Source organism: Centroberyx gerrardi, chromosome 22 (assembly GCF_048128805.1).
Source record: "Centroberyx gerrardi isolate f3 chromosome 22, fCenGer3.hap1.cur.20231027, whole genome shotgun sequence".
Lineage (NCBI taxonomy): Eukaryota > Metazoa > Chordata > Actinopteri > Beryciformes > Berycidae > Centroberyx > Centroberyx gerrardi.
The window spans coordinates 16,986,844-16,998,831 of NC_136018.1; the positions used below are offsets into that span (position 1 = coordinate 16,986,844).

Genomic DNA, 11,988 nt, shown 5'->3' on the forward strand with positions numbered 1-11,988 from the left:
TAAATAGGAGATTTTTATAGGCCTGTGGATATATACATATAATACATTGTATATTGTGTCTTATTGCAACAATCCCCTTTGTTATGAAGGTCTCATGATGACTCCAAGGAAAAAGCCCAGAAAGTTTAGGAATTCTTGAGTCAGCTATTTTGGGAGTTGCCAGATTTGGCAGCGCTGCATTGTTTCTTCAGGGGATGTTTTCATGCTCAAGAGGATATTATGTCTGAGAGTGTTGCTAACACTGACCACACTATTTCTCCCTTTCTCTGTGTTTCTTCTGTTGCTACCCACACACTCTCCCTCCCTCCCTCTTGTCTTCAAGATAAGTTAACATTGTCAATGTGGACGATGACAATACTGTCAAAACAAGAGATCATCCATCGAAAACAGTACAAGGTCACAGGGCTCAATCTGAACTCTCTCTCTCCTCTCTCTAAAGGTATTGGCAAGAATGTCATCTGCGACCGGACCGCCACGCCCCTGGACGCCTTCCGAATGATGTCAGCAGCCCAGTACTACCCCAAGTTGCTGAGCATCATGGGTAATGTGCTACGTTTCTTGCCGGCCTTCGTTCGAATGAAGGAGCTGTTAGAGGAAGGATACGTCGGGGAGCTTCTGGTCTGTGAGGCCCAGGTATAACAGAAATGTCACACTATAATGATCACTGTAGGGAAATTCTCTTTTTGGTTGAGGTCAGAGGTCAGGTTCAGCTACAGAACAGCACCAGTGTTGCAGAATCAATTCAATCAAGCTTTCTCCTCTCTGCCTTAAAGGTCCACAGCGGCAGTCTACTGGGGAAGAAATACAACTGGAGCTGCGATGACCTGATGGGGGGCGGCGGCTTGCACTCGGTGGGCAGTTACATCATCGACCTGCTGACGTTCCTGACGGGCCAGCGGGCGGCGAAGGTCCACGGCTTCCTCAAGACCTTCGTCAAGCAGACGGATCACATCCGGGGCATCCGTCAGATCACCAGCGACGACTTCTGCACGTTTCAGATGGTGCTGGAGGGAGGCGCCTGCTGCACCGTCACGCTCAACTTCAACGTGCCCGGAGAGTTTCGGCAGGAGGTGATCGTCGTCGGGACGGTCGGGAGGTTGACGGTCACCGGGACGGACCTGTACGGACAGAAGAACAGCGGGGGCGGGGGCAGCGGCGGTGGGCCGGAGCTCCTACTTAAAGACACCACGCCTCTTGAGAACGCCTCCTTACCAGAGAAGGCCTTCAGCGACATCCCGTCCCCGTACCTCACCGGGACGATCCGCATGATCCAGGCGGTGCGGCAGGCCTTTCAGGACCAGGACGACCGGCGGACGTGGGACGGGAGGCCTCTGACGATGGCCGCCACCTTTGAGGACTGCCTTTATGCTCTTTGCGTGGTGGATACCATCAAGAAATCCAACCAGTGCGGAGAGTGGCAGAACATTGTGGTGATGACAGAAGAACCGGAGATCAGCCCGGCCTACCTGATCAGCGAGGCCATGCGGCGGAGTAGGATGTCCCTCTACTGTTAGCGACCTCCTGACCACACCGCCGGCTCGCTGACCTCACCAAGATGGCCGAACCCCTGTGTTACCTTATAGACTCGGGGTGATGGCGAAAAGGGCTTGGTATTGTTGGAACTTTTTTCATACAGTTACCAGTTCCAGTACTTAAATCCGTTACCGGTTGTTTTTAATACTGTCCAATCTGTATTGATACTGTTACAGACAAAGAGGTTATACCAATATGATACAGAGAGGTATGGTTTTCCTGATATCTGGCCCTGGTAGTGAGGGGGCTTATAGAGCCATCGCAGCATCCTCTGCCTGAACATTAGAGTAATAGCAATGTGATTTATAAGTAAACCTTTATTTATGAGGAAGCCTTCCTTTGACAGAGGACTAGTGTCCTGCCCAGAGAGATGCACTTGTACATCAAGCTGTTTCACACTATAGAAACGGGGAGATTAGCTACCATCCTATGAGAAGTTCTGTCCTGAAGAAGTTCTTGCTTACTTTACTTGTGGCAGAGACAGGTCAGGGAGTGAAACCATTTCCTGGTACCTCACTGGCCGTTTGCTTGTTTGGCTGGTTGATCAATAAGAGGTATGGAGAGCATCCGTTTGTTCCTGGCTCTCTCAATCTTAAAGTTAATGAGATTACATGAACAGCGCTGAAATTTTCTCTTTGGGATTTGCTTCTAATCCGTTCGTTTTACAAACAGACATGAGTGATTTGACCAGCAGGTTTTTTGCCACCCCACTGGCTGTGTCCATGTCAAAAAAAACCTGCTTGACCATAAAAGTAACGCGCCTCTCTTCTCTTCTCTGCTTTTCTTCTTCATGACTGGGTTTGGATGACACACCTTACACTGTGGGTCCGATTGAGGACAGCCAAGAAAGAACGAACGTCTTCAAATAAAACTGTGCCGCTCTATTGTTGCTATAATCTGGAGTACTTGCTAGTTTTACCAGGTGAATGTTGAAAATCAGTGTGCTTGATTGCTTTAGTCTCTGTCTCTGCTCTGTATGCTTCTGTATGTGTGAAACCAGAGAGAAAAAAAATCAATAGTTTGGCTGGTGGGTTTTTCAGAGGGGTTTAACCTCTGGTTTAAGTATGCAATATATCCAGGCCAGAGTTCCCGGTAGAATTACCTTTTATCATCCAGCCTGGAGTAAGGGAGTGAATGTCTTGCCTGCTCTGTGTTTAAGGGTCTATATAGTGGTATGCCTTTATGCAATTAGACTAGGCTGTGCACCAGTGTGTCACACAGACTGCAAGAATGGCCAATGCAACGATTCATTCATGCTATTCTTCTTCATCTCATGCCTTTTCTACCAATATGAAGCATAGCCATGAAATACACTGAATTCTGTGTGGTGTGCAAGTGCATATCGATATTGAGCCTTAAGTCTGGGTATTAATGCAATCTTGCACTATGTTGTGGGTAAAAAGCTTAGCCATGTGGGGTTTTTATCCTCATAATTTCAATCCGAAGGGTCATCCCTGTGGCAAGCTGACATCATTTAGCAGGGTTAGCGTTAGCATGCTTTACAAAGCTTCTTACACATACACTGGAACAATATGGAGAACACTCCGTAACAGCACGCATGAAGTCCACTGTTTGGACTATTTAAATGTGCAGCACAGTGGGGTAGATTGTGGCAGAGATCAACCCTTTCCTGAATTGGCTAGACAGGCTTTCTTTCAGTTTCTATGAGAGGTGTTAAAGGTACCATGTGTATTTTCTGCCTCAATGGTGGCCTCTATCAAATTAAAACAGACAGACGGCTTGGCCCCTTCAAGCACATGCCGGCTCTCTCCCCTCCGTTTCCCTCCCGGCAAGCACGACAAATTCAAATAGAAAGTAGCGGATACCCAGCACAAGCAGCACTGTAAACAAGCTAACGATGGCAAGTGCCAAGGTAGTATCAAGCAAGATAAACCGCAAAGCTATTACATTATTGTGAGAGTTGTATTTTTAGTACTAATAAGTTAGATGTCTAGGTAGTGTATAATGACGTAGGTAGCGAGTTCATAAATTCATTATGTGGTACATTTAGGGAGGAGAAACTCATGCCAAACTCCATTCAAACAATTTGGTGGTTTCATGTTTATTTTTGCTTATCGGCAAAATAACATCCATCATAAAACATGACTCAGCATGACTTTCTTAACGGACCTTGGCCTGACGTTCTCTCCAGCTGCGTGGAGGCGTTGGTAGCATGTAACTAAGGCTAATGTTGAGCAAAATAGCAAAATCATGGATTAGAAAACGTAGGAATTTTTTTAGCGAGGTTAGCCACCATATTCAGTAATGGCGTATTTAGAAACCGCTTGTTATTGCTATTGGTCAGCTAGAAGGCTAACTAGTCAAGATAGAATAACAAACAAAAGGTAAAACACCCAGATATGCTAACGCTAGCTAGCTCCCAGGCTAACAAATTGTGGCATCGTTCATGGAGGACTGTGAGTGCGAGCCAAGTGTTTGGAGGGGCATGGAAGGGTACAGCACTGTGGTAGGAGAGAGGAGGGCCTTCAAACAACAACAAAAACACAGCCTCGGCCCGCTCCTGTGTTTTTGAATGCAGAAATCTCTGCAGCATGTGCGCCGTGAGTTTACTTTGTTTCACTCACTACCACTCAGCAACCCCTGCTGATATTTACTAGTCACATGACGTTTCAAGCAGAAATATGACACATTGCACCTTTAAGGCCAGAGGCATCATCTACATCATGACTGCAGCTGCACATCAAGCTTTTAGAAGCCAGTGGGATTTATTAGTTAAGAGAGCCACTGAACGGGAAACTGTTTTTAAGAGCTGACTGAAGAGAGAAGTGAGAACTTTAACAATAACTCACATGGATTAGGAAAGGATATGAACACCAAGGCAGTCGACATAATCATCACAGTTTAGTAAGACAATGTAAACCAAGGAAAACCAAATTGTGACTTGTGATTCAAATATCAATTGGATGTGATGTACAATGGCATTCGCAAACAAATTCTTGGATTAGATTGTTAATGTCATTGTATATGCGTTGACGAGAAGCAAATTTTTTATGCATATCAATCAGACCTGAGCCAAATAGTGTCTGAAAATTGTTTTTACCGCATCAGGACAATTCAGATAGTGTGAAATAAACTGTTGATTTTGAAAGTTGATTTTCAGATTTTCATACTTTCTACCCATCATTGTATTGTACCATGGGGCAAACACCAACCATCCGGCACCTAAGAAAGCTAAAACAAACATAAAGTATTTGCAAATACTGTTTGACCCAGGTCTGATATCAGTCAATACAGGCGAGAGAAGAACACTGTAGCACACTGACCTACAAGCCAAAAGATTGATTTTTTTATTTTTATTGTTTTTTTTTAGCTGCTCGAATGCACCTCTGTTCCCTCTTGTGGTTTCAAATCCTTTGACCGTGCTGAAATACTATCTTTGTAAAGACTACTGAAAATGTACATATGAAAATATTATAAAACACAATATGCGTTTGTCTAAAGAAATAAACAAGTACTGTATGTATTTTATTTGTAAAAACCAAGGAACTGGAACATGTTTAGCAGAACACACTGTTGAGTGTTAAGGTATTTATTTGTTTTTGCTGTTGATGTTTTATGGACTGATCTGTACTGTATTAGGGGAAAGAATAACAACAGACTGAGGCCTTGGAGCATTCAGCATCTTGGTGTATTTGTTCCCAATCTATGAAATCTTGAACGAAGCTGTTCCCTTTTAAACTGAAACGTATTTGAAAAGCTTTATGTGTCCTCTTTACATTCACTGAAAAACGGTCACTCACACATTATAAACAACCATTACTCTTATGATCTGGGTCCTAATCTGGCATAACTTTATTATAGACTCAATCACAGACTATGGTATGATAATAATAACCAATGGTTTTAAGTGTTCACTGCTCATAAACATCTAACAGTCATTTCTGACCCCTTCCATTATTTAGTATTATGTTCTAATGTGTCACGTCATGCCTCGCTGAGAGGTCAAGAGACTTGTTTTGGTGTCCTATTACAACACAGTGGTGCTGTGGTGGAACCGGCTACACCTAACTGTAACACTCACTGTTGCTACAAATGTAGAAAAACACCATCCTTTCTAATCAGAGTCTGAGTCTGCCCAGCAAAAGCTCTGTGTCTTTTTTCAACGAAGTCCAACACTGATAAGCTATCACTCTTTAGATAACACCAGTAATAACTACTGCCCCCATAATAGTTCTGTCACAAGCGCCTTATCAAACCTGCATATAGACTTTCCCCTTTGTCTGATAACTGTTCTTAAAATATAAATGTCTGAACTGAAACCTAGGAAAAAATGTCAACTGGAATTCCCTGTTCACGGCTGAATTTGCCTTCACATACAATGTTTTATTTCATTACTTTGTCTCTGTTCTGTTCTCATCCAGGCACCTACATCATAGTTCACAGGTTTTATCATCATAATATGTTTTCTTTCCCCCATCAAATTTCCCGATTCGTTTGCCAGGCCTGTAAACATATTTTATTGCTTTCCATTTTATGGCTCTGCGCTAGAGTAGCCCCGGCTGTGGTCCTGCTGAGTCAAAATCTAATTTGGCTGTTAGAGATTCCTGTTGGCTAACTGGTAGATGAGCAGGTGGTTGGTGTCCAAGGGGAGAGAGCAGAGTTTAAACCTGCTCTGGTACAGCTGCGTCCAAGGTTAGACTACACTTAACTTAGATAGCTTACATTCATTTTCAATCAAATCAATGTAGATAAAGCTTCAGCATTAAGATCATTATTGTTCACTAAGACGTAGAGATTGCTCCACCTCCAGAGGGACACAATTAAACTAATTCCCTCAAAAGCTTAGTGGAATTAAACTTAGCATCGCTTGCAATATGATCAAATATTCCCTTGTGCGTTTTAGAATATTTTAACTGGACCCAACTGCTATTTCTTTGCCTTAGTCCGCTAACCCCATCATCTGTCTTTGGACCATGGCAGCCTGAATGAATGGTCCATGTCTAAAAGCTCCACACACACGAGCAGTAGTGTGTTTTAATGAGCCAGGGTGAGATTACATTTGCTATATTTAGGGTTCCAGGGGTGAAAAGATGTTTAAGAACCTCCTGTGATTTATAACATTAATCAGTACTGCTTGGGTTCTTTCAAATATTTGAAACATGGGTAAACTACTAGTTTGTGCAGGTCTGCTAACTAGGGGTTTAGCCATGTCCTCCATAGAGACTCAATTAAAGAGCTCCAGAGACACCCCCCCTGCCAGAGGCCCATGCGCTGCACTAAGTATATCACAGAAAAGCCTCATTTAGCATCCACTTCAAATTAAGAACAAGACCGAGAGGCTTTTCATTTACACAGATGCTTCACAAAATATTGAAACACAAAAGCACAGAGATGGTGATGATGATCATGAACTGAACTTATTGTGTCCTGTCTTTGGTGTCTTTATGAGGCTCAATACACGCTGCTGCTGATGGTGATGCAGGGGAAAATATTCTCACATCACATACTTTGCCAGATGTGGTGCAGCTACGATGCTGTATAACCCTTTATCGCTCATTAGTGATTGTGAGGCATCTGCAATATTAATGGCTTGTTACGGAAATCAAGCCCAGCTGTGCGTAGATTCACACCCGTCTCCCTGTGGGTTTGCGATGGGCAACAGTCACGCATGCTAGAAAGACACTGAAACAGATGAGGCAATATCTGGGCTGACAATTCTAACGCATTGAATATTTAATGAGTGGAATTTTAATGAGCTGGTACAGTTTGAGGATTTCATGCATTTTAAAAATAGTAGGCCAGCATAAAAATGTTCCCCTCTTTTTTTCTCTGTTAAAATCTCTTGACTGATTTTCCAATGTTTTATTCCCTTTTAAATATTGAATCAATGAATATTTTATTTTTTTATGGTTATTGAAAAGCTGTTACAGGTCACAGTTGATATCGGTTTTGTTCTGACATCAAATTGATGTTGAAGTTGATCTTACGCTGTGTTACCATTGAACTGCAGCTACTGCTAAAGAGGAGCGGGGACAGTGGGACTGGGAACGGCCAATAGGACTGATTACAAATAAAATACTTATCTCCCATATACCAACGCTGTTCTTTAGAGACTCTCTGTGATATGAAAACACAAACTATGTCTGGAATTCATGTTGCCAAGAACTGTTTTTTTTTGTCACTGCTTAGCTTGCTGCTTGTGGCCTGTTTAGGATGCAGCCAGCTCTGTGCTTCAGAAAAAGACACTGCAGAAAAACAACAGAGAGGAGGTGCTTCAGTTCAGATTTGTGTCTGCACTCTGACTGCTTTCTTTGCTGAAAATGGTGACTATGAATTGCTTCTCCTTTGCTTTGCCAGCATTCACAAACTGTTGAGGAAAGGCCTTCTCTTACCAAGGGAGAGGAGAAGAGAGGGAGGGAAGGGAGGGGAAGGTTGGAGGTGGAGGTGGTGGGATGGGGTGCAAGTTGTTCATTTTGAGAGGAACGACCTCAAAGAGGCGCTTCTTCTGCCCTCGCAGACTGTTACTTAGCAACCAGAAGCCACGTTGCCAAAACTAGGTCCTGTCTCGGATTTTTTTTTCCTCCCTTTCACTCACACAGTAACACACTGCCCTCGCTTCTCTATACGTCCAACAACCGCTCTCTTTCTTTCTCTCTCTCTCTCACATTCACACATTCTCCCTCCATCTCTCTCTCCTTTTCTTCTCTGACTGACTGGTCAAAGGATGAACTCCCAACAGGGGTTTTAGAAGCAGTGCTGAGGAAGGTAACGTTTTCTGATCTGCTTTTCATTGATCTGTCGTTTCACATTTTTCACAGGGTGGCTCTCTGTCTCCCTTTCTTCTTCTTCTATCCTCATCTCTCTCTCTCTCTCTCTCTCTCTCTCTCTCTCACTCCCTCTCTCTATTGTGAGCCAGGTTAAAGCCTGGAGGACAAGCTCACTGGTGCTTCCGCAGACCTTCCCCAAAGCATTTCATCTCCTCTCTAATCTACTCTTCTCTTCATTCCTACTTTCATTTTTTATACATTGACTATTCCTCGTACTTCACAAACATCTTTGTTTGCCAAATACATTACAAGCACGTGGCCCATGCTGCACAAAGCTTAAAATCTCTTTTTTCAAACTACTTTTGAGGAAATCCTAAAGAGTTTTTAATGGAAGATCATATAGTTTATCTCTGCGGCTCTGCTTACTTCACTGACTGGAATCAGGACAGGACAAGGCAACCACTTTAATACATCAAGCACACACACACACACACAGGTTCTGAATGCCTTCCCTCAGCTGGTTTGTAAATGCTGACACCTTATATCTTGCTGTACTGCTCACTTGTTGAAGAAAAAAAAAAATATCCATCTTGATGCTGTATTGACATGTGACTATATCCAATATTTATTGTTATGTATGTATATTGTGGACGCATGGACCTCTGTACATACTGGAATTTGAACTGGCAGACACATATTTATCGGTCTTAATCTAGAGAATGTACTTACTGTAGGAATAATTTATATATCTATATTTTCTATCTATCTCTGTCGAGGACAGTGTGCCGTTTTGGGAGGTCACAGAAACAACAGTCCCTCTGATTTCTCTCTTTGCTATTAAGCATGACGGTGCACTTCTGTTACAATATCCCCCCCTTCCCCCCCTCCCTCCCTCTCTCTCTCTCTCTCTCTCTCTCTTTCTTTCTTGGTTGACTGTGTGAATCTTGTCTCAGTGTTTTACCATCTCATCTCCCTGCGCCAGTGCTCTGCATTGCTTGTGTGTGTGTGTGTGTGTGTGGGTTTGAGGATGAGAATTTGTGTGAAAGTGTGAAAAAACTGAATGAGTGTCCCTGCAACATGGTTTACGGCTTCAGCACTTGTCTAATGCTGCGGTTTCTATGGAATAAAAACAAAATGTGTACATATATGACGAGTCCAATTTCTTTTTTTTTGTTCTTTTAATATGCTCATTTGAACCCATTTAACAGCCTCATCATTCTCCATGTGTGCATTAGTTAAAGTTAAAATACAGAAATACACCTGTTATTCCCTAAAGGTAGTTTTTTTATCCTTATATATTGTCATACTGCTATTTCTATTATAGGAGAATATACAGCAGTGCCTCATCTTCTGGCCTACACACAGCACTGCAGGTGTCTGCTGACCCCTCCTGGCTCCTGTAGACCTTGCACATTTTATCCAGGCTGTTTCAGTTTATAAAGGAAATTCATTCCATTTCTATGTCACATTTCCTTGATCTCCCTCATGGATGCTTAATGAGTGCTTAAAGGAAAAGTCAATGTAATGTGTGCAAATTCAGAAATACCAGAGGCACTTATTACATGAATTGCTTCCCTCCTATCAGATGATTATTGATTAATGCTGGCACAGGCCTCTGTGTGCCACAGGTATCTGTATATCTTTATACCTGCTTTATAACACAGTCTTATGCAGGTGTTCAAAGGTGACATTAACGGTTTCGGTCATCAAAAGATACCAAAGCTTCAAAATATTGCTTTCTGACAATGGGATGTCAGGTTTTCTACTAGTCTATGGATATTTATTATTCAGGATATCGACTGACCATAGTTTAATTCTATTTAGAAATTCAGATGCACAAAGAATAACTTATTGTATAGTGAAATGAGATTTCATTCATTTAACATAGAGGTACTGAAACAAGTGGATAATGGTTCATATCCTGATTAAGAGGTTATTCAGGATTAGCTGTTTAGATGCATCTCCATGTTCCAGTCACCTGTATTACTGTATAAATGAAGCAACCATTGTATTCGAAAAAACAGCATAATAATTTGATTTACTTACACCTATAAACATTCATACACACATACTGTAAATACATACAGGATATACTGTAGATGCTTAGGTGATTACAAAAAACAGGGTAAATAGAGTACAGAGTAATTTTTTTTGCCAGCCATGACATCAGATCTGTGCCACAAAGAGTTAAACTCAGATCTTTTGTGCCTGTATAAATCCTACATGCATCAAATTTAAATCACAGAAGAGCCCACGTTGTGCCTGACAAACAGAAGGTATTTTTGGCAGGAATTGATCACTGATATTATCATTCTGGACAGGATAATATTGATGTATATATTACATTTTCAGTTTATCCCTGATTTGACAACCAGATCCTCTCTGGTAATAATAATGCCATCTGGAAAGGGAATGAAGTAACCTTGGCAGCAAGAGGGAGTGTCTGCAGTCAGTTATTAAGTCCACAAGGTGGCAGCAGAGATAGTAAAACAGAGGAAGAGGTGTCACAAGTTACCTGTCAGGTTTCTGTCCTTGGTGCTGAGTGACAGCCTCATTAGCATAGCTCCCTCACTGCCTCACTGCTGATTCTTAAAATTCAGGACTTAAAAACAGCATCAGCAGTGAAAGGAGCATATGATGGACAAGAGGCGTCTGGCTGCACATCTGTCACTGTCAGGAAACAGAGTTCAGAAATAGAGTCGGCTCTCCAGCACAGTCCTATAGGGCCAATGAACACCCAAAGCCTGTCTCTCTCAACACACTGACAATTTGTAATGATATATGTATGTATTTAATTTCCAATTTATCCGTGATCTGGCAACTTTCACTCTGTATCTTGCACTACTTTACACAGAGGTGCATGCAGACAGGCAGCCGTAGCAAGGAAGTGCTGAAGCAATGGCCAAGGTGGCATCAAGGAAGGCATAACTTAATTTTTTTTTCATTTTCATTTACAGCTTTTGACTACAGCAAGCAATCAATGTGTAGAAAAGAAAAAAAAATGACATCCATCATCTTTTCAGCATCCAAATAAAGACAGAATAAAGACAAAAACTGAACAGAAAGATATTGAAATGTGCATATGTATCTTGTCATGTTGTCACTTTGTTGTTTCAGTGTGCGTGAAACAATTTTGCTGTCAATAGTAAAGTCAATATGTCTTTGCACAAATGTCACCAAGTAGAATCCCTGTGTATTTAGCTGGCAGCTACAGTGATTCTGATCCTCACCCAGTGCAAAGAGAGGCGGCTGTAGTCTGATGTAATGGAAAGCGATTAATATTTCAGTCCTTTCCTTCTCCACTATCGACTTTCTACTACAATGTAATGGAGCCCTGCACAGAGTGTGGAAACATCAGGAAAACTTAACTCTTTCCATGAAACAGACTGAGCGGGTGAATCCAGGTGAAAGCTGTGATCTTTTTTTATCCCAGCTATCAATTCTCCTTCGACCCTGAAAGGAAAAAGTAGATCAAGGAAAAGAGACAAGTTAAAAATAGATTTATAAGGAAATGGAGCCATGGATTGTGCAGAACGGAGTGAAACTCATTATCAGAAAGGTGAATCTGATGTTTTGTACATTAGTTGATTTACCAGGAATAAGGGGTTTATTCAGTTTCAATCTTCAGGTAGAAGAGGAAAATGATCAGACTGTGGTCTTTGCCTCAAGCCATTTGATGTTCTCATTTTCTCTCACGGCAATAAAATTGTAGAACATTTATATTTTG

General features: G+C 42.0%; 1 protein-coding gene across 1 annotated transcript in view; it reads left to right on the plus strand.

Moving 5' to 3' along the window:
- The window catches only part of gfod1 (glucose-fructose oxidoreductase domain containing 1), a 29,579-nt gene extending 26,226 nt beyond the window's left edge, over positions 1–3,353 (plus strand). Inside the window, exons 2-3 of the mRNA XM_071902526.2 lie at positions 440–633; positions 774–3,353. Coding sequence (XP_071758627.1) covers positions 440–633; positions 774–1,514 — 935 coding nt within the window. The 3' untranslated portion in view covers positions 1,515–3,353. The remainder of the gene's footprint in view (positions 1–439; positions 634–773) is intronic.
- Positions 3,354–11,988: the final 8,635 nt, after the last annotated feature.